The sequence below is a fragment of the Aulonocara sp. 'chitande type north' Nkhata Bay genome, linkage group LG3 (assembly GCF_057382095.1).
Source record: "Aulonocara sp. 'chitande type north' Nkhata Bay isolate Kocher_YH1m ecotype deep benthic linkage group LG3, A_spYH_male_GT1.1, whole genome shotgun sequence".
Classification (NCBI taxonomy): Eukaryota; Metazoa; Chordata; class Actinopteri; order Cichliformes; family Cichlidae; genus Aulonocara; species Aulonocara sp. 'chitande type north' Nkhata Bay.
This window is the reverse complement of record NC_141346.1, coordinates 16,415,565-16,438,934: the sequence shown is the minus strand read 5'-3', so window position 1 is coordinate 16,438,934 and position 23,370 is coordinate 16,415,565. Positions and strand designations below refer to the sequence as shown.

The 23,370-nt window shown below is 43.3% G+C and overlaps 2 protein-coding genes across 2 annotated transcripts in view; one reads left to right on the top strand and one right to left on the bottom strand.

The window, feature by feature from the left end:
- The window catches only part of LOC147334189 (coxsackievirus and adenovirus receptor homolog), a 261,856-nt gene that overhangs the window by 64,071 nt on the left and 174,415 nt on the right, over positions 1 to 23,370 (top strand). The gene's annotated exons all lie outside the window — the stretch shown is intronic.
- On the bottom strand, positions 19,878 to 21,737 carry LOC147334198 (uncharacterized). The gene is made up of 2 exons (XM_086286602.1): positions 21,636 to 21,737; positions 19,878 to 21,183 (listed from the first exon to the last, which is right to left on the bottom strand). The coding sequence occupies exons 1-2, from the start codon at positions 21,651 to 21,653 to the stop codon at positions 20,200 to 20,202; spliced, it is 1,002 nt and encodes a 333-aa protein (XP_086142728.1). The 5' UTR covers positions 21,654 to 21,737; the 3' UTR covers positions 19,878 to 20,199.

The window sequence follows — 23,370 nt, the reverse complement described above, 5'->3', positions numbered from 1 at the left end:
ATTTATACTTCAGTGGTGCGTGTGTGTGTGATCAAAGGGTCAGAGTGTGACCCCATAAGCAACTTCCCTTAACCTGCTGGTCTGGAAAATCCAACAGTTCATCTATATGTAAAGAAGCACTTAGACTAGAACAGACGTAACTACGTTAATCCTACCATAAAACAATAAGAGACGGTATGACCTCTCTCGTGCTCCCAGGATGTGGGTGTGCATTCTAGTGTGGAATACACACCAAGCCTTTGCAGCCTGTTAAAGATCACACACAATTGATTATATGCCTCTAAGTATACATGGTTGAATATTTCCTAATACAAATCACTACATGCAGTATTCTACCATATGCAAACTTATATCACTAAAAGATTATACTGACTACTAAATACAATTTCCTCTTGACAGGCTCAAACGCTCAAAAGTTTGGTTATACTTTACGAGAGTGGATGACAACAGGGCAACTTGCAATACTTGCCAAATTTATATTTCATTTAAGGGATTAAAACACTACGAATATGCAAAAGCATTTGCTCACAAAACACACGATAACCTTAAATGAATGTCGTGTTTTTAATCCCGCTCCGGACTCGTGAATCTCAACACAGCAGCAGCGGTAACATTTGCACATCCTCTCCCGTTAATGCGGCAGGTAAATAATCAACTAACAGCGCAAATTATGTTAGCGCAATCTGCGTTATTACAAAACCTGCCATTACTGTGCATTTAGGTGACCATGATGAGAGAGACAGACAGAGTCTGGCTGGCTCAGATGCTGGCAGTTCTCGCTGTAGTCTACCGGTAGCGTCTCCTTTCAGGCCAGGATAGACGAATGTCACTGAGCAGTGACTAAGTTTGTGGTCAAAGGCTTGCACCCATTTGCCGCAGCAGATGCCCTCGATTTTTGGTAGTGAATGTGTTTAATTGTAGGCAGGGACATTACTAAATATTCTTGTGTTATTGCTACAGAAGAATATTTATTCTATTATTTTACATTTACAATTTTTTTTTCCTGGGGACCCTGTGACACCCCATTGAAGAGCCGTAGGCTGTGGATCTCTTAACATCTCACTGTTGGGTTTGTAAGGCCATGTTACTCCTAAATCTCTATCTTGTTCAAAGAGAAGATATAAAACAAAGTTCTAAGCTAATCGACCTTAGTGGTCTCATTTAAAAAAAAAAAAAAAAAAAAAAAGAATCGATAAGAGAATCGTTAAACAGAATCGAAACTGGAATCGGAATTGTGAAAATCTTATCAATACCCATCCCTAGATGTATGTATGTTTTCTCAGGAACAGGAAGATCACAGCGACATCCTAGGGTCGCATGAACTTGTGGGCTATGCAGACTTAATCTTGTAATTGTTCATTTCTGTGTGTATTTACCGTGTGCTATGCTATTTTCATGATGTGGTGGCAGATTTCTTTTCCTATGTATTAATAATATCACATTAGTAATAGTAATATTATTTCCTCACTTTAGTGTTCACCAGTTGTATGCATTCACATAGAATTTTATCACAAGTGGGCCCCATGATATTGCACCTTCACAGTGGACCCATCGTAGACTGGAAGATCTCCAGAAATCCTACTTTAAGGGAGGTGACATGTGGTTGTAATTTTTCTCTGATCCATCCTTTATTTCCCTGCGTTTGAAGGATGGGTCAGATTCAACAATTTTCATAGCGCAACAAATTTCATAGCGCAGTGGTGGGTGTGGATCATTTTTTCGAACCCCCCCCCCCCCAAAAAAAAAAACAAAAACAAACAAACAGCGGATGGTTGATGTGGGGCAGCCGAATAGTAAACTTTTAAAAGTAGGGCTGGGCTATATCATACCGCTCACGGTAATACCGGTATAATGTTGGGCAACGATAAGAAAATTAAATACCGCAATAAAATATGGGTAAAACACGCATGCGCATTGCCTTTGTTTTCATACGCACATGGCTGGAAAAGGAGCTTGCAAAGAAAAGCGTGTGGACTTCTGGGACTCTCCACCATTTGACCTTAGAACTGAAGAAGCTTCTCGGATGAGAGGTGAAACGTCTTCAAGTAACTTAAAGAAGTCCAGACGCTTTTCTGTGCAAGCTCCTTTGACTACGATGACCTGGATGACTGAGAACCTTCACAGACATGGCTGGAAAAGGCACAGCGGTGACAGAGAATGAGAAGGGCGAAAGCGGATCGTTGAATGAAACGGATGAACCAGAATTGGTTTGTAAAAATGTTGCAACTTCAATGGCGCGGAACTGGTTTAGCTTTCGTCCATTAGATACACAACAAAGCACTATTTTTGGTAGAGCGTGCTAACGGGCCACCGTTATTACCGTGTTTTTTGGAAAATACAGCACAACACTAAAATCAATCCTTTGATTTTTCTGAAAATTGACAGTGAAAATAGTGAAAATACATTGACAGTTGTTTTTGGTTTTTTTGCACTAATAAAATTGTGGAGTTGCAAAGTATTTTGTCTAGCGTCAATTATATAGTCAGTTATATCATTATTGCAAATTTTCTAATTATATTGTGATAAATATGTTTTAATCATATAGCCCTGCTCTATTTAAAAGTCCTGAATGCTATGCCGCTTATTTGATTGCAAATGTTAAAAAACAAAGAACATTAAAACATGACTGTTGGAGAGATGTCGGCAAAGTTATGTGACATTAGTGATGTTTGTACAGGGTGGGCCATTTATATGGATACACCGTAATAAAATGGGAATGGTTGGTGTATCAAGTTACGTTGAAACCAAGCACACCATTGTTTTTCTTGTGACATTACCAATAAGTTTGATGTGTCACATGGCTCTCTTCTTATTGAAAAAACAAAAGTTGTATCCAAGATGGCCGATTTCTAAATGGCCATCATGGTCACCACCCATCTTGAGGAGTTTGCCCCCTCACATAAACTAATGTGCCACAAACAGGACTTTAATATCACCAACCACCCTGTACTTTCAGCATTAACATGGTTTTAAAGCCTTCACTGTAAAATATGTAGTATGTAAATCTTACAGAGAATGTCTTGATTTTATGGATAATTAAAGCCAGTCATATATCCACAAACACAGCAAGCTGAAATCCACTGAAAACAGTCGACTGAAAACAGTCAACAGCTGACTGTGAGCGAAAGTACTCGGGGCCTTCAAGTTAAACACTATGAAAGGCACATCAACCACACTTATACAGACTGTATATAACAACCAACTCTAAAATTATCATTTGCAGAGGAAAAGACACAGACAGACTCTGCTTACAGGATGTGATGTGACAACACTAATGAAATATTGATGTGTCATATTTGTTCAAGACGTTTTTCTTAACAGGGGTGGTAATTCCCATGACTTTGTGTATATAATTTGGAATTTTTTTTACAACTGTGGGTCAAAAATAAATACATGATATTATTTCATTCATTCATGGTTGATTCGAGTCCATGTTAGTGCAAACAAAGTAAACTGCACGCTTTAGTTGTGAAGCAAAAACGCTGAAATCGGAGAAATAAAACGTGCGAGGAGAACGATAACGACGACAAGAGTCTCCCGATCGTTTACTCTCGCCTTCCTGTGAACAACACCGGCGTGTTTGACAATATCACCAACTCGCGACATTTTTAAACATTTTGTTGTTCAACAGCATCAAGACTGACGGAGTGTGTTTGAGTTAACCTCACAACTGTCACAGATTACACATTTGGTGTTTTTTTGCTGGTTTGTCAGTAGCAGCTCTTGAAACGCAAGTCTACCACACATCTGTTCGACCAACGCCAGTTAATCTGGAACACGAGCCGATTTTTTGTCCCAGTCCAGCCCTGGATGCATCTGGAGACGGTCCTATTAAGTCCTATTCTAAAGGCTGATTGCCCTCCCCCACGCTTGTACCTGTGGCTTTCTGTCCTGGGGGTGGGGGCTGGTTGTTCTCCTGCCCTGCAGCCAATCCTTTTGTTCATATTCAAAGACCGTTTTTCTGTATGTATTCTTACCCCCTAAAACCCGTCGTATTGTAATGTTGCAAGCAATCACAAACTCTACAGTCTGTCCAACTCCAATGTATACCAAGCAATCTATCATTCTCAACAGAGCTAAAAGCTTACCTTTAGATGAGCCCACAAACCGAGAGAAACTCCGTGATGAAGCTGGAAGTTTAACAAACAGATCAGGGAGCAGAGACCCACGTGGTTCACGCTGATCTGAGCTACGATCCAGGAAATAAGGGTGTTCAGATCGATGCAGAAATTGATCCCAACGTTGGTAGTGGTATATGTTCCTGTAAGTTTACTACTTTACTCCAGTTTCATGAAAAAGTAACTCTCTCTCTGCTCGACACCTCTCCTGCACACACACAATTTCTCCGCCCCTTCTTCCCGACTCTGCCGTGATTTGTTACTCGGTTTGGTCACATGACTCACTTGCACAACGTAACCACGCGGGGTGTAATTTCAAAATTAGCGCTTTGGAGTTGACGTCACGCCGCAATGCATTGTGGGAGCGCAGCGCCATTTTCGGGGTCTACGAATCAAAACAAACACACTGGTCGTGTCCAAATTCATGGGCTGCATCCTCCTGAGGACCCGGCCTTCGCGGTATACTTGGGCCGGGTCCTCAGAACAGAAGGTAGGGTAGGCCTGAAGTAAACGGCCATGAAATTGGACGGTCTCGCCTTCTGATTAGCGTCACCGATGTCTCGGTGGAGTTGAATAAACTCAGCCTTCTGCTCCTTGCTATCTAAAATATAACAGGACACTGGCGTAAATTCTCGACTGTCTCATACTTCTGTTTAATCAGTTTTCTGTTTGACGTTTAGTCAGCTGTGTGAAAACCAAGGAGGAACCCACCCGGGGGATTAATAAAGTTTTATTTTATCAAGTCAAGTCAAGTCAAGTTTATTTATAGAGCACATTTAAAAACAACCAAGGCTGACCAAAGTGCTGTACAATAAATACAAATAAAATACAATAAAACACAATTCCATAAAACACCTCGCTAATAAAAATAATAAATAAAGAAATAAATTAAACCTTTCTAAAAGCCAATGAAAAGAGGTGAGTTTTAAGAGCAGTTTTGAAAGTTTCTAGGCTTGTGGAGAATCTGACGTGAGGAGGTAAACTGTTCCACAGTCTGGGTGCAGCCAAAGCAAACGCCCTCTCTCCCTTAGTCTTTAATCTATACCTGGGAACATCTAAAAGCATCAGGTCAGCTGACCTCAAAGATCTCCTGGGGCGATAAATACTAAGGAGTTCTGACAGGTAAGAAGGTGCAGTGCCATTTAAAACCTTAAAAGCCAGCAGTAAAATTTTAAAATCAATCCTAAAAGCAACTGGGAGCCAGTGGAGAGAGCAGAGAACCGGAGTGATGTGGTCTCTTTTTTTAGAACCGGTCAACAAGCGGGCAGCAGCGTTCTGCACCAGTTGAAGGCGATGCAGACAGGAACGATCTAGGCCAGCATAGAGGGAATTACAGTAGTCCAGCCGTGAAGTAATAAAGGCATGGACCACTCTTTCTAGATCGTTCCTGCAAAGGTAAGACTTGACTTTGGCTAAAATCCGTAAATGATAAAAAGATCCCTTGACTACAGAGCTGATTTGTTTATCAAGTTTAAAAGCATTGTCGAAAATAACACCGAGGCTCTTAATGGAAGAAGTACAATCGGAGGTTAGGGGTCCCATAAAGTCAAAAGAGAAGTTGGGATCTTTAGGAAGCCCAAACACAATGACTTCAGTTTTACTTTCATTTAGGTGTAAGAAATTAAGAGTCATCCAAGTCTTAATGTCAGACAAACAGGAGAGTAACGGCTGCAAAGAAGCATTGCAGTCCAACCTCAGAGGGAGGTAGATCTGAATATCATCGGCAAAGATGTGGAAGGACACATTATGTTTACGCAGCACATCGCCCAGAGGGAGCAAATACAGAATAAACAGCAGGGGGCCTAATATGGACCCCTGAGGTACGCCACAAGTTAAAGGAGCTCTGGGAGATGATAGTTCACCAAGGTGAACAGAAAAACTCCTGTTATTCAAATAGGACTGGAAAAACTTTAAGACAGTGCCCTTCAAACCGACACAGTGTTGAAGGCGGGATAGCAGTATGTTGTGATCAACAGTGTCGAAAGCTGCTGTCAGGTCTAATCTAATAACTTTAATCTCAGCCAAACCGATTTACTCACGAACAAACAAAACACTGAAAAAAGCCCAACAATAACATTTTTAGGTTGTCTAAGTGACTTATATATTACGTTTAACCTGAGCAGCGAAAGTCTGCGGTGATCTGAAAATGATGTGCCGGGAGTTGTGCCGTTCTCGGCCGCATCAGTAACCCTCGAGCTCCCGGCTAGCTGTCGAGCTGGTGGGTAGCAGACGCCTCCGAAAACGTCGAAGCAATTTTACAAATATGCGATATCTTGATAAACCGAGCAGATATTTGATGTTTACACAAATACTTTCTCACCTGAAAATATGTTGAAAGTTTATTTTGTGACCCAGAAAGATTAGTATGAGTAATTTTAAAACTTAGTAGTGGCCGCCATTGTTGGAAACTGGAGTTTGGCTGGGCCGCGCTATGAATTCTGGGATATGATAGGCCATGAAGGACACACCCGACCCATCCTTCAAATTCGGGGAAAAGGAGGACGCATTTGTCGGCTGCATTCGGAGGTGTCTACGAATTTGGACAGCCTTCGGCGCGTCGCTGTGACGTAATCGGTCTACAAATGCGGCCTCGGGAGGATGCAGCCCATGAATTTGGACACGACCACTGTGTTGGAACGACGATTACAAGATGCTTAAAAGCAGCTCAAAAGAGAATGGACTGTATAGAGACTGATTTCGTTCAGAGGCGAAGCAGCGGTACTTGCAGAAAATAGCGTGCATTGGAAACCAGGGGCGATTTTAGCCCATGTTTGGGGGTGCTTCAGCACCCCCAAAAATGAATCAAAGGACCCCCAAAGATTTCTTACTTTGTTGACAATATTTGCTGTTTGTGTGACACACTACTAAAAATATAAAAGCATACAGTACTTGGTTGAGACGTAACACTTTAACAACAAAAGTATAGATAACCTCCCCCCTCCCAAAGTGGTTTGTTCCAGCTCGTCTCTCCTACTCTGACTCTAGCGTCCTTTCTGCCATATATATATATAATATATATACAGTGGGGCAAAAAAGTATTTAGTCAGCCACCGATTGTGCAAGTTCCCCCACCTAAAATGATGACAGAGGTCAGTAATTTGCACCAGAGGTACACTTCAACTGTGAGAGACAGAATGTGAAAAAAAAATCCATGAATCCACATGGTAGGATTTGTAAAGAATTTATTCGTAAATCAGGGTGGAAAATAAGTATTTGGTCAATAACAAAAATACAACTCAATACTTTGTAACATAACCTTTGTTGGCAATAACAGAGGTCAAACGTTTACTATAGGTCTTTACCAGGTTTGCACACACAGTAGCTGGTATTTTGGCCCATTCCTCCATGCAGATCTTCTCGAGAGCAGTGATGTTTTGGGGCTGTCGCCGAGCAACATGGACTTTCAACTCCCGCCACAGATTTTCTATGGGGTTGAGGTCTGGAGACTGGCTAGGCCACTCCAGGACTTTCAAATGCTTCTTACGGAGCCACTCCTTTGTTGCCCGGGCGGTGTGTTTTGGATCATTGTCATGTTGGAAGACCCGGCCTCGTTTCATCTTCAAAGTTCTCACTGATGGAAGGAGGTTTTGGCTCAAAATCTCACGATACATGGCCCCATTCATTCTGTCCTTAACATGGATCAGTCGTCCTGTCCCCTTGGCAGAAAAACAGCCCCACAGCATGATGTTTCCACCCCCATGCTTCACAGTAGGTATGGTGTTCTTGGGATGCAACTCAGTATTCTTCTTCCTCCAAACACGACGAGTTGAGTTTATACCAAAAAGTTCTACTTTGGTTTCATCTGACCACATGACATTCTCCCAATCCTCAGCTGTATCATCCATGTGCTCTCTGGCAAACTTCAGACGGGCCTGGACATGCACTGGCTTCAGCAGCGGAACACCTCTGGCACTGCGGGATTTGATTCCCTGCCGTTGTAGTGTGTTACTGATGGTGACCTTTGTTACTTTGGTCCCAGCTCTCTGCAGGTCATTCACCAGGTCCCCCCGTGTGGTTCTGGGATCTTTGCTCACCGTTCTCATGATCATTTTGACCCCACGGGATGAGATCTTGCGTGGAGCCCCAGATTGAGGGAGATTATCAGTGGTCTTGTATTTCTTCCATTTTCTGATGAGTGCTCCAACAGTTGATTTTTTCACACCAAGCTGCTTGCCTATTGTAGATTCACTCTTCCCAGTCTGGTGCAGGTCTACAATACTTTTCCTGGTGTCCTTCGAAAGCTCTTTGGTCTTGGCCATGGCGGAGTTTGGAGTCTGACTGTTTGAGGCTGTGGACAGGTGTCTTTTATACAGATGATGAGTTCAAACAGGTGCCATTCATACAGGTAACGAGTGGGGGACAGAAAAGCTTCTTACAGAAGACGTTACAGGTCTGTGAGAGCCAGAGATTTTCCTTGTTTGAGGTGACCAAATACTTATTTTCCACCCTAATTTACGAATAAATTCTTTACAAATCCTACCATGTGAATTCATGGATTTTTTTTTCACATTCTGTCTCTCACAGTTGAAGTGTACCTCTGGTGCAAATTACTGACCTCTGTCATCATTTTAGGTGGGGGAACTTGCACAATCGGTGGCTGACTAAATACTTTCTTTTTTGCCCCACTGTATATATTATATATATATGTATACATATATATACACATACACATACATATATATGCACATACACATACATATATATACACATACACATACATATATATATATATATATATATATATATATATATATATATATATATATATATATATATATAGAGAGAGAGAGAGAGAGAGAGAGAGAGAGAGAGAGAGAGAGGCAGGCTTCGGTTAGCTCTGCAGAAGGCTAACTGAAGCCGCCAAATCGCTGGTTCTTATTTTAGTCGACTGTGATTTCATAACCACTAGGTCTGGAAATGGAACAGAAGCTCTACTCTGTATAGAGATACTGTCATCAGTACACTGAGAGTCTTTGTTTCAGTGCAACATCAGAAATCACTAAAGTCTTCGTGTAGAAATGAGAAATGAGGCATTCAGGGCTCTGCATATGAATGCTGCTGTGAACTTGAGTGAAATCTGCAGAGGAAAGGAACTTGTTCCTTAAAGTCTCTGTGCAGATCTGTGAGCGTCAAACTCAGTTATAATCACTCAGTTATTACCTCTGTTTGCTCCTCTTTTCTCTTTTGATTGGAATGGTGGTAAAAAGGGTGGTTTGTACTAAGAGTGGATGAGCTTTGTACTGATGATTCAGAGTGGTTTAGACAACAGGAGCTTATATGTAGATGTTTTGACTGGGACATGTTACTGGTGGTTTGAGTACTTCATCCAGCAGTGACTGACAGATCGATGAAAATAAGGTGACCACAACTGTCAGTGCTGCGGAGTGAAGTGCTCTGAGAGCAGTTCCACTCATGAATGAATGAATGAATGAATGAATAAAATATAAAAGTAAAGTTACATGATATAATAACGTTATATAGATACTTTAAAACTCTGTTTTAAAGTATCTATATAGTGAGTGGGCGTTAAGGCGTCTTCCCAGACGCCTTAACGCCCACTCACATCCTGGGCCATCTGACCTCAGGAATTCGCATGATAAGGTGGGGCCAGGTTTCACAATGAACACACCCGAAACTCTGGCTGATTGGGACCCACACCCAGTTTCACACCTTGGCTCAGGCGATTAGAGGATCATCAGGGGGTCCTCTTGTCCCTCTGTGGGGGTTACTCCCACTAGGTTTATATCTGGGACTCTCCACCATTTGACCTTAGAACTGAATAAGCTTCTCGGATGAGAGGTGAAACGTCTTCAAGTAACTTAAAGAAGTCCAGACGCTTTTCTTTGCAAGCTCCTTTGACAATGGTGCTGTGTAAACTTCAATTATCTGCTCGATTTATCAAGACATCACATATTTGCAAAAGTGCTCTAACGTTTTCAGAGATACCTGTTGTCCCCCCTCGCTTTTTAAAAAAAGAAGTTTTAGACACTATTGAACCTTATATTCAAAGGCTTATAAACAGCAGCCTGACTTAAGGCCATGTACTTATAACTTTTAAACAGGCAGTGTTCCAGCCTCTGCTGAAACGCCCTGGCCTGGATTCCTCTTGTATAATTTCAGACCTATTTTTAAGCTTCCTTTTGTTTCTAAAGTTTTGGAAAAAGTAGTGTCTTCACAGCTGCAGTCTTTTCTAAATAATCAAAACATTTTTGAGGTATTTCCGTCATGTTGTGAGGCTCTTCACAGCACAGAGTCTACACTTTTGAGAGTTTTCAGTGATATTTTACTAACTGCTGACTCTGGGACATCTTATTTGTGCTTTTGGATCTGACAGCAGCTTTTGACACCATAGATCACAACATCTTAATTTCTCACCTAAAACGTTGGAGTTAGGGGCACTGCCTTGGAGTGTTTCAAGTCATACCTGTTTGACAGAAATTTCTCTGTCGCACTTGCTAAATTCCATTCAACCTTCACCCCCCTCCAATGTGGTATACCTCAAGGATCCATCCTTGGGCCCCCTCTTCATCCATTTACTTCCCCTTGGCCTTAAGATTTCTCACTTTTTTGACAATATTTGCTGTTTGTGTTACACACTACTAAAAATATAAAAAGCATACAGTACTTAATTGAGATGTAATATTTTAACAACAAAAGTATAGATAAATGAAATGGAATGAGAGAAGCTTCTTATTTTGTCATATGTGCATGTGCTGATATTAAACCCAGGAGCAACATTCAGGTAAAAGTGTCAGATCAAATGATCCGTCAATAAAGGATAAATACAATCCGTCCTGCTCTATAGTAAAATCAGCGACATTTGACCGTCCTGTTGCTCCCATTGAAATGTATACAGCCTATTTAAAATCTAAAAACTTAAAATTGTCCGTAGCCTAAAGTTGTTACCACTGTCCTGTTAGAAATGGATACTAACTAGCTAACTGACTGAATGTAATTTTTCTGGAAGTTGTGTTCTCCCTATATTAAAGCTGCTATACAGAATCTGCTAAAAAAAAAAAAAAAAACTGGGTTGAAACATTTTTGACCCTCTTTAACAACATTCCAACATAACATTATCATTGATTGGGGAGATTAAAATTAATGATATATTTTAATGTAGTTCAGCCACAACTCTTCTAAAACCTCAGCCAGTAATAGGTAGGCCAACTTTTGGACCGTCCAGTTGTCTGTATGACTGCCGCAGTACGTACATCACATTTTGCACACTATCAGAAAGTGCCAAATAGTGCCTCACAGCACGTCATAGTGTGTTGTACATTGTTATATGTATATTAAATGTATTTTTCATCTATTGCATTTACCAACATCAAGAAGTCACAAGCAAAGAAAGACCACACCATGGTAAATGTTTAAAAAGGAAAGTATTGATAAAATTAAAAAAAAAAAATAAACATAACAATTTTCAAAGCTGTTCAAAGCAACACAACAGTGGGCCAATGTCAAACAAAATTGTGAACGTCACTCTGTAGAGTGGGCAGTCATAATGAAGCAGTACACTTTCATTTGAAAATTCAAGCTGTGCTTCATATTTTTGGTCGCCAGACAGAAAGCTTTATTTGGCCATCACTGGCCAACAGTAATGTTGTAATGTTCTTCCATATTTAACATTTGCACATAAATAAGTGATATAATATTTAACACTTTTTTTGAAAAGTTTCTTCACCACAGTTCTGCCATCCGCCGTTTTTATTAGAAAAAATTGGCCACAGCCACTGCGCTATGAATTCTGGGATATGTTGGGCCACAAACGATACACCTGACCCATTCTTCAAATCCGGGGAAATGAAGGGCGCATTTTTGGCCACATTTGGAATTTGGACAGGCTTCATCATGTTGCCGTGACGTAATCAGCCTTCAAATTGGGTCTTGAAGGATGCAGACACTGAATTGGAACAGTTATTTTGGCAGCAGAAAACGTGAAAGAGGAACATCACGTGAAGACACTTTAAGGCTGGAAATGAAAACACTGACATGAAAATAAACATAATAACTTGATACTGTCACTGGGTTCAAACTGAAGGAGTGTTCACAAGAAATCATCAGTATCAAACTGTGACAATAAAAAATGTTCATTAAAGCAACCAAGAATGGGATAAGTTTGATGTGAATCTTTGGTAATGCGTGGGGGAAGCTCTGTGCCAGTTTTATCATACTGTACCTCCCTCCATCCAACCACACACTTCTTTGGGTTTGCCATCAGCCCTGCCTGCCTCATGGACTCCGGGACCGTGACCAACCACTGCACATGATCCACCGAGGTATAACTATGAATGACAACATCATCCAGGTAGGAATTAACATATGCAGTGTGAGGACACAGCTATCGCTCCAGCACGTGCTGAAAAATGGCCGCGGTTCCAAAGAAGTATAAACTGTGCATCAACACAAAAACCCACAGACTCAAAAACAGTTTCTTCCCCAAAGCGATAACCACCCTGAACTCACACATGCACAGATAACACAGCCCCCCACTTCCCACTTCCTCTATGGACCACCACTGTGCAATACCAATTCCATGTGCAATAACTCAACTGTATATACATAACACTATTTATTACATATTACTTACGTCTTGTATATTGTACATTTTATATATATATATATATATATATATATATATATATATATATATATATATATATATATATATATTATATGTTTTTCCCTATGTTAATACTGTCCATATGTACATAGCGATGCAGAACTGTACCCCCCCAGCATGTTTACACTGAGTAGGAGATGCTCTGTATCTCATTGTACAACTGTATAGTGACAATAAAGGCATTCTATTCTATTCTATTCTATTCTATTCTAAAACCCTGCACTCACTTCTTAATTACCTGGAAGCACCTTAAAGACAACCGGCCCCTCTCAACAGCTGCGACAAATCATCTGGAGAAAAGGTAAGCATAGGAGACGAAACACTGAGGAACAAATCCTCATTTCATCCTATGATAACAGCATTTTCACCATTTCAGCCAATTCCTTTTGCACAATTTGTCTCTTGTGCTCAGGTAACATCTAGGGCCATGAACGCACTTTCACGCCAGGCTGCGTTTCAAAGTGGTGCTCCATGAGAGTCATGCAGCCGGGCAGGGGGGAGAACACATCTGCAAACCGCTGTTGCAATGCAGGAACATCTGCTTTGTGTGAGATGTTCATTACAATGCATCTTAAACACACTCTGTGAAAACTTCATGCCCACATCTTGTTTTTAAGAAAAATCAAACATCTTTGTCCTTGAAGATCATTTCAGAGTTTTTAATGAGCTGCGGGAACCCTGTTCAATGTTAGTGGAGAACAGCCAAGTCTCCTCCTGTGATAAACCTCCACATGTACCACTGAAAACAGTTAAATTACTTTGAATCTGAAATCAGGGCTCAAACTACTTGTTGTGAGACCATTTCTTTATTTTTCAAAGTTCATCAAATATAGGATCAAATCAAATCAAGATTTCATAATACAAACTTCAAATCAACAAGAAAAAGGCTGCAGAATATGTGGATCAAAATGAATTCATAAAAAAAAACAACATGTGGACTTCAAGAACACAGTAAACACACTAAAGTGAAAAGAGGAGCGAAAAATAGAGGTTTAATAGAATTTGAATTATTGATCTTGTAACAGTTCTTTGCTGCCAATGTGAATACGAATGTGGTCTTTGCCTAATTGAATAAAGGTTACTCTGACTCACTGCTCCATCTTCTGGTACAAACTGATCTTACATGGAAGTACAGCCCAAAACCAGTTTAGCTTGAGTTTCTTTTTTCTGGACATAAAGTCACAGCAGGTGTTGTTTTAAAGCTTGTGGACAGATTTAGTTAATTTTGGAAGTTTTAAGAGCAACTGCTGTGAAATTATTTGCAATTTTGGGAGAAAAGGTTCAAGAGAAGAAACAGCAAAAGTTTAAATATGAATGAAGAATTTAAATTTAACTGAGGTAACACATTAAATGAATACATTTAAAAAAAGAAGTTAATTTTGGAAACACTAAGAAAGTTCAAATGAAAGAAATTGAAATATATATCCATATCTGCAATTTTGATACAAAGTCTGTTTGGTAAAAAGACATTCCTATAACTTTATTGTTTATTGTTTATTGGTTAAATGCATTTCATGTCACCCAGAGGGCATAATGCAAACACGCTTACACACACACAGGATGTGATTAGAATAAGTCCCTGGGATATTCTGAATATTCTAAACCAATTCTGAATCCCTAGAAGGTCAGTAGATAACAACATTAGATTATTAGGGTTAGGAAGAGAGGTGTTTTGGTTTTCTGTCTCTTACAGAGAAAGGAACAGACACCAGACGAGGTTACAGATATGCGAGGATCCTTCGCAGCAGAGACAGACACAGTGACTGCCGAGACACCAACTGGGTCCAAGTGTCATGGCGTTTGGGCTCCAGCTAGCCACCTCAAAGGATGGATCCCATAAACACAGCAATAACCATGAAGGGGTTGGCGGAAATCCGGGAACACCAGACCAACGAGGTTCGAGAGGCTCTTGGGCAAAAGGGGGACACGTGCCTGATCTTTTTCTGGAGGACACACAGGACCCGAGGATACACAGATCGTTGTTTGAAATCGGGGCAGAATAATCCCCTGATCTGTGCCACGACTGAAGGGTTGTCTAACCCCTAAGGTTGAAGAATGAAGAGCAGAGGATCACCCAACTGGACGACACTGGTAGCTGCAGCAATAAAATAAAGGCTAAAAGCTCCTTGGACAGAGGTTCTAGTCTGAGTACGTCTGAAGGGTATAAGGTAGCACCAAATAAAGCTGTGGGAGAACTGGGCAGTGTCATATGTACCTGATATTGTTGTAATAATAGTTTGTCTTGCATTTGACCTGCGCAAACACAGAGGTCATCTCACGTATGGTTCGCCCAACAGGGGGACAAAGGTCCTCAGGAGTGAGAAGAAATGAACCCGGCCACACTGGATTACAGGGTGTTGGTGAGCTCTTTAGAATAAAGAGCTCATCAGGGGGAGTGTTAGATTATAATATTATTTTATGCCATGTTATACCCCTAATTAAAGGTTGTGAATTATTATGTAGTTTTAGTTTGCAGTATTCTCCTGAAGTAGAAGAAGGTGATAACTATTGCATTAGTTAAACTGATTTGCATTACATTAGACTGCTGATTTATTGTGGATGAATATTGTTTTATGATGTTATAAGAAATACTGTTTGCAGAAAGTCATCGCCTTATTTGTCTAATTAGAAGAGAACAGAACATACTGGAGTTTTCTGCCCCATCTCAGCAGGAGCAGATAAACAGGGAGCCAAGGTCGTAGCTTAGGCGCCGTGTGAGAGAAAGCATGTGAATGTTTAGGGGGGCACCAGAGGCTATAAGAGTTTCATTAATGCTCCACTATTTTGAGATCTGAGGCTGTCTGCATACAGTGTCCATCCCCCACACGTGTGACTATTAAAATCATCGTTTGACTCAACCCGGCTGGACCAGTGTTGTTATTGTGGTTTTTCCTCTTGTCTCCATCCCCAATTTTTGAACTCGTAACAACAGTAACAAGTACAACTACTAAACACTACTGTGTCCTAAGGGAACAAAGATTAAAATGTAACAGGGATAACATTTTAGAGAATTAAAATCCCTCAAAGGAAAAAACAAACTTGATATACATATCTCTCCTCCTTGAATCGCTACCTTATCGTGGTGGAGGGGTTTGTGTGTCCCAGGGATCCCGGGGGCTATGTTGTCTGGGGGCTTTTGCCCCCTGGTAGGGTCTCCCATGGCAAATTGGTCCTGGGTGAGGGACCAGACAAAAAGCGATTCAGAAGACCCTTATGAAAAGGACATCGAGGGAACAGTTTACCCTGCCCGGGATAGGGTTACCGGGGCCCCGCCCTGGAGCCAGGCCCGGGGAGGGTGCTCGAGGGCGAGCGCCTGGTGGCCGGGCCTTAGTCCATGGGGCCCGGCCGGGCACAGCCCGAAGAGGAGACATGGGCCCATCCTCCCGCAGGCCCACCACCCGCAGGAGGCGCCATAGGGGTCGGGTGCATTGTGTGTCGGGTGGCGGCCAGGAGCGGAGGCCCTGGCGGACTGACCCCCGGCTGCCAAGACTGGCAATAGGGACATGGAATGTCACCTCTCTGGTGGGGAAGGAGCCTGAGTTAGTGCGTGAGGTTGAGAGGTACCGGCTAGATATAGTTGGGCTCACCTCTACGCATGGCTTGGGCTCTGGAACCAGTCTCCTGGAGAGGGGCTGGACTCTGTCTCAGTCTGGAGTTGCCCCTGGTGAGAGGCGGCGGGCTGGGGTGGGTATTCTAATATCCCCTCGGCTTGCTGCCGGTACGTTGGGGTTTTTCCCGGTGGACGAGAGGGTTTGTTCCCTGCGCCTTAGGGTCGGGGAACGGGTCCTGACTGTCATCTGCGCTTATGCGCCGAGTGGCAGTTCAGAGTACCCAGCCTTCTTAGAGTCCCTGGGGGGGGGGGGGGGGGGGGGGGGGGTGCTGGAAGGTGCTCCACCTGGAGACTCTGTTGTCCTGCTGGGAGACTTCAATGCTCACGTGGGTAACGACAGCGAGACCTGGAGGGGCGTGATTGGGAGGAACGGCCTCCCTGATCTGAACCCGAGCGGTGCTTTGTTATTGGACTTCTGTGCTAATCACAGTTTGTCCATAACGAACACCCTGTTCGAACATAAGAGTGTCCATAAGTGCACGTGGCACCAGGACGCTCTAGGCCGTAGGTCGATGATCGATTTTGTAATCGTATCACCAGACCTGCGACCATATGTTCTGGACACTCGGGTAAAGAGAGGGGCTGAGCTGTCAACTGATCACCACCTGGTGGTGAGTTGGATCAGGTGGCGGGGGAGGACACTGGACAGACCTGGTACACCTAAACGCGTAGTGAGGGTGTGCTGGGAACGTCTAGCAGAGGCCCCAGTCCGTGAGATCTTCAACGCACACCTCCGGCAGAGCTTCAACAGCATTCCGAGGGAGACTGGGGACATTGAGTCCGAATGGACCATGTTCAGCGTCTCCATTGCCGAAGCTGCTGCATTGAGCTGCGGCCGCAGGGTGGTTGGTGCCTGCCGTGGTGGTAATCCCCGAACCAAATGGTGGACACCAGAGGTGAAGGGAGCCACCAGGCTGAAGAAGGAGTCCTATCTGGCTTGGTTAGCCTGTGGGACTCCGGAGGCAGCTGACAGGTATCGACAGGCCAAGCGGAATGCGGCTCGGGCAGTGGCTGAAGCAAAAACTCGGGTGTGGGAGGAGTTCGGAGAGGCCATGGAAAAAGACTTTCGGACTGCCTCGAAGAGATTCTGGCAAACCGTCAGGCGTCTCAGGAGGGGAAAGCGGTGCTCTACCTGCACTGTGTATAGTGCTGGTGGAGCGCTGTTGACGTCGACTGAGAAAATTGTCAGGCGGTGGAAGGAATACTTCGAGGACCTCCTTAATCCCACTGACACGTCTTCCGAGGAGGAAGCAGAGTCTGGGGATGAGGGGAATGACCCGCCAATTTCCGGGGGCGAGGTCACTGAGGCAGTTAAACAACTCCTTGGTGGCAGAGCCCCTGGTGTTGACGAGGTCCGCCCCGAGTTCCTGAAGGCTCTGGACGTTGTAGGGCTGTCCTGGTTGACACGCCTTTGCAATGTTGCGTGGAGATCAGGGGCAGTACCTGTGGACTGGCAGACCGGGGTGGTGGTCCCCATCTTTAAGAAGGGGGACCGGAGGGTGTGTTCCAACTACAGGGGGATCACACTCCTCAGCCTCCCTGGGAAAGTCTATGCCAGGGTGCTGGAAAGGAGAGTTCGTCCGCTAGTCGAACCTCGGATACAGGAGGAACAATGCGGTTTTCGTCCTGGTCGCGGAACACTGGACCAGCTCTTTATCCTCTCGAGGGTACTTGAGGGTGCATGGGAGTTTGCCCAACCAGTCTACATGTGTTTTGTGGACTTGGAGAAGGCATTCGACCGTGTCCCTCGGGGTGTCCTGTGGGAGGTGCTGCGGGAGTATGGGGTGTCTGGCCCATTGCTACGGGCCATTCGATCCCTATACAACCGTTGCAGGAGCTTGGTTCGCATTGCCGGCAATAAGTCGGACTCGTTCCCGGTGGGTGATGGGCTCCGCCAGGGCTGCCCTTTGTCTCCGGTTCTGTTCATAATTTTTATGGACAGGATTTCTAGGCGCAGCCAAGTGGCGGAGGGCTTTCGCTTTGGTGGCCTCAGAATCTCATCTCTGATTTTTGCGGATGATGTGGTTCTGTTGGCTTCATCAGGTGAGGGCCTCCAGCTCGCACTGGAACGGTTCGCAGCCGAGTGTGAAGCAGCGGGAATGAGGATCAGCACCTCCAAATCTGAGGCCATGGTTCTCAGCCGGAAAAGGGTGGAGTGCCCTCTCCGGGTCGGGGATGAGTTCCTGCCCCAAGTGGAGGAGTTCAAGTATCTCGGGGTCTTGTTCGCGAGTGATGGGAGAAGGGAGCCGGAGATTGACAGACGGATTGGGGCTGCAGCTGCTGTAATGCGGACGCTGCACCGGTCCGTCGTGGTGAAGAGGGAGCTGAGTGTAAAAGCGAAGCTCTCAATTTACCGGTCGATCTACGTCCCTACCCTCACCTATGGCCACGAGCTGTGGGTAGTGACCGAAAGAACGAGATCGCGGATACAAGCGGCGGAAATGAGCTTCCTCCGAAGGGTGGCTGGCCTCTCCCTTAGAGATAGGGTGAGAAGTTCGGCCATCCGGGAGGGGCTCAGAGTAGAGCCGCTGCTGCTCCACATCGAAAGGAGTCAGCTGAGGTGGTTCGGGCATCTGACAAGGATGCCCCCTGGGCGCCTCCTGGGTGAGGTGTTCCAGGCATGTCCCACCGGGAGGAGGCCCCGGGGAAGACCCAGGACACGCTGGAGAGATTATATCTCTCGGCTGGCCTGGGAACGCCTTGGTATTCCCCCGGATAAGCTGGAGGAGGTGGCTGGGGAGAGGGAGGTCTGGGCCTCTTTGCTTAGGCTGCTGCCCCCGCGACCCGGCCTCGGATAAGCGGTTGAAAATGGATGGATGGATGGATGGATGGATATACATATCTATACATGCAGCTTCCTAAATGTAACATTCAGGATTATTCACTGCAGGTCCAGAAATCAGAGCTACCTCATCAGATCCAAGTGTGACATCAGCTGACACTCTTTACAGGAGATTCCATCTGAACTCTGTGGAGCCTGATCTCAAGGTTTTTAAGTCTGACCCTGAAACCAGAAGAGGATCTTTCTCTCTCTTCAGATTCATTGTGATCCAGTGATTTCAGTCCTGCATGATCAGGCTGATGTTTGCACAGAGCAGATAACGAAGTGAATGTTTTTGCACATTAGTAACAGTGAAACAGTTTATTTACAGCGTGGGATCGTTTCTGTTCGGAGTATGAACTGAGATTCCTGAAGCTCTTGTCACACTGGTCACAGCTTAAGTTCACTTCCATGTGTGTACATTCATGTTTGTTACGATGACCTGATTGTGAGAAGCTTTTGTCACAGTGTCTGCACTTGTATGGTGTCTCTCCTGTGTGGATTCGCTTATGGTTTTTCATTGAGGTCATGTCCAGTGGTGAAGGATGACCCACACTAGTCACAGATGTGCTTTTTGACCCCACTGTGGAAGAGTTTTTGTATTTTTAATGTACTTGTGTGTGGAAGCCTCTCCCACATTCTTTGCAGTAGTTCATTTGTCTCCAGTGGTTTTACGTCCTGTTGATGATTGGAAGTTTTTCCTCAAAGGCTAAAAAGAAACTCTTTCCCACCACCACAGTGACGACAGGGTTGAGAACTGGATCCATCTGTGTTGCTCTGCTTTTTTTATTTTTATCCTCAATGTTGCCTGAAACAAAGAGCATCTCTGCCAACGTCCAATTACATTTTACTGTTTACATTATAAGACTGAGTTTACTGAACAAAAATGACTCTTCACTTTTCCAAACAGTTCATTCAGTATAACTCCGTAAGTTTACTGATCAGACTTGTTCCAAACACTCGGGTTACAATTACAAGATAAAAAAATCAATACAGCCTCACAGTAACTGCACTTGTAGAGTTATTTTCATGTGTGGATCCGTCGGTGGTTTCTCACGTGATATGGAGATTTAAAAGTCTTCTCACACAGGTCACATTTATAAGGTCTCTCCTCAGTGTGGCTAAACATGTGTAGTTGTAACTGTGCATCTGTTATAAACAGTTTCCCACACTGATCACAGCGGGAAACATCATTTCCAGTGTGAATCCGTAGGTGACCATTTCGGTAGTGTTTGTCGCTGAAACTTTTTCCACAAAAGTTGCAGCTATACGCCTTAATTCCAGAATGGGTAACTAGATGCCTCTGTAAGTTGTTTTTTTGAGCAAAAGCCTTACCACAAAACTCACAGCTGTGTGCTTTAACTCCACTGTGCACGATACGGTGTGATTTTAAGCTTTGATAATGGGTAAAAGACTTTCCACACAATTTGCAGCTGTAAGGTTTAACTCCACTGTGGACGTGTTGGTGTGTTTTAAAGGATTGAGCGTGGGTAAAAGACTTTCCACACAAGTGACAGTTGTACGCTTTAACTCCACTGTGGATGAGTTTGTGTGATTTTAAGCTTTCAGCCCGGGCAAAATCCTTCCCACACAAGTCACAGCTGTACGCTTTAACTCCACTGTGGATGACTTGGTGTATTTTTAAGCCTCTAGCCCGGGCAAAATCCTTCCCACACAAGTCACAGCTGTAAGGTTTAACTCCACTGTGCATGACTTGGTGTTTTTTTAAGGCTCCAGCCTCAATAAAAGACTTTCCACACAAGTCACAGCCGTAAGGTTTAACTCCACTGTGGACGAGTTGGTGTTTTTTTAAGATTCGAGCCAGGGTAAAAGACTTTCCACACAACTCACAGCTGTAGGGTTTAACTCCACTGTGGATGAGTTGGTGTGTTTTTAGGCTGTCACTCCGGGTAAAATCCTTCCCACACTCATCACAGCTGTAGGATTTCTCTCCCTTTCTTTGACGTTTGTCAGCCTCCTGAGAGCACTGACTTCTTGCTCCATGTTGGTCCTGCAGTGACAGAGATACAAAAAGAGGCAGTGAGTGAAATGCAGTCGTGGAACGAACTGAAACTCCCTCCGTCAGTGGAAACAAACATGTCAACAAACACATTGTTGGTATGTTAGCACCACCTTCTGGTGATAGTATCACATTACAATGATGTGACACAATGAGAGGTGTAATGAAAATTACATTATTGAAGAAATATATAAGTGGAGAAAATCTTTTACTTCATAAAATATTTTGAGTTCAACTGATGATATTGTTGTTTCAATATGTGCTGATAAAATATGATCTTTGCATTTTCTTCTAACTTCTGTGGTTTTTGGTTGTGAATGTAGAGTCTGTATATATGGAGGAGCCCAGGATGCAAAAGACAAAGCTGCTGTTAATTGTGTTTTAAAAACCAACCAGTTGCACACACAGTTTCAATAACAGTGTAACTGTGATGTTTTTCTCACCTTTTGTGTTGAAGTCATTGTTTCCTCTGCAGTGGCTGAGCTGAGTCCAAATGGCTGAAATTGTCCTTCTGCTGCTCCACCAGACTCCTGTTACTCAGCTGGGACACAAAAAGTATATAGACATATTTTACCCCTTACAAAAAAAAGCAGAGCAAATAAACATTACTACACTCCTCAGTGCAGGGCTCGCAGAATCTCAAAATCCCTGGTAACCCTTCGGGCAGGGAAGGGTTTTTGGTAGCCCAAAACAAATTTAAGTAGCCCAAATAAAAAAGAGAACAATTTTTTGATTGATGTTTGGTTTCCTGTTTTGTTTCCTTTACAATATTATACATTAAAGTATAATATTGTAACAGAAACAAAATATTAATCATAAAATTTTGGAAAAACAAATTACAACATTGTATAAAAATTACAACTCAAATACTTGGTTCTAATTGAACAGAAATTTCTATGAACTTGTAAGAACTGTGTAGGACATGAATCAGTCTGTGTCAGATCCTGAATTTGAAATTTCCACTGAAGTCACAGGTAAGAGGCAAGTGGAACCAAGATCGAGGCCATTTGCTTTTTTGAAGTTTGCAAAGACTGCTAAATTTTGCCAGTGGTAGTTCACTCTTTGCAACATAGTACGCTGTTCTAAACAGATTTTTCAGGTTTATTTTTAGTATGTTATTTGCAATTGGTGTTTGTTCTGGGAAAGATATTGCAGAGTGAGCAATAATGCATTTCTCATGGGTTCTAATGGGGTCCTTTCTTAAAATGACTGGCCCAGCAACAAAGGCGCTTGTCGACTCAGAAATCAAGGGAAAACCAACAACACATCCGGCAGAACATTATGTTATTTACACAGGTGCACATAATTGGTCCGCATGTGCGCATACGCTGTCAAAATAAAAGACGCGCACCAGATAAGAAGTTGCAGCGCGTTTGCGTCCATATAAAAGGCACTGTTTTTGTCCGCTAGAGTGGGATTTTCACGGCACATTCTGCATCACATCTCTGTGCGTTCATCATTTGTTTGAAGCCAGCTCACCTCCTGCAACCACTTTTCCGAGAATACTTGCTTGAGAATGCTTCTTTTGTGGTTCGGACTCCTTCTGACACTTCTTCTGCGATGGAGGAACACCACAGTAATTGCTTAAAGGAGCTTCTTCGACATCTTTAAAAGTTCTAAACAAATGTCTGTCCTCCTCCTGAAAATATTATGTACGCAAACACGTGTTGCAAATTCTTATCTGGTTTTATTTTGACAGTGAATGCGCACCTGCGGACCACTTATGTGCACCCCTGGTTATATAGCTTGTCATATCGCAGCCACAGAAATTCTTTTGTCCATGAAACCATAAAGCTGCACTTTCTTTTTGCCTTATAGTCTGATTTGTCATAATCTTTCCATTTTGTGGTAAGCTTTTCTTTGGCTGTCACTTCTTCACCCTGACCTGTCTTATTTGGCTCAGCAGAACTAAAATATATATCCTGCTGCTTTTACACACGCACTCACATAACGCTCAGCGATTCTCTGCGCGATCAACCTCTCACATGTTTGAGCTTGCTGCGGGAGATTTCACTTGTCATGTTTGCGTAGTAAGCTAACGATTGATAAGACGATGTCAGAGGAATTGGTGCGCAAATTATCATCACTCACCAATCAGTGCTGTCACTCTCTATACACAGTTCGCGCGATTGCAAAGTGAAAGCAAAAAACAAGCGCAAATTCAAACGCGATTTCGAT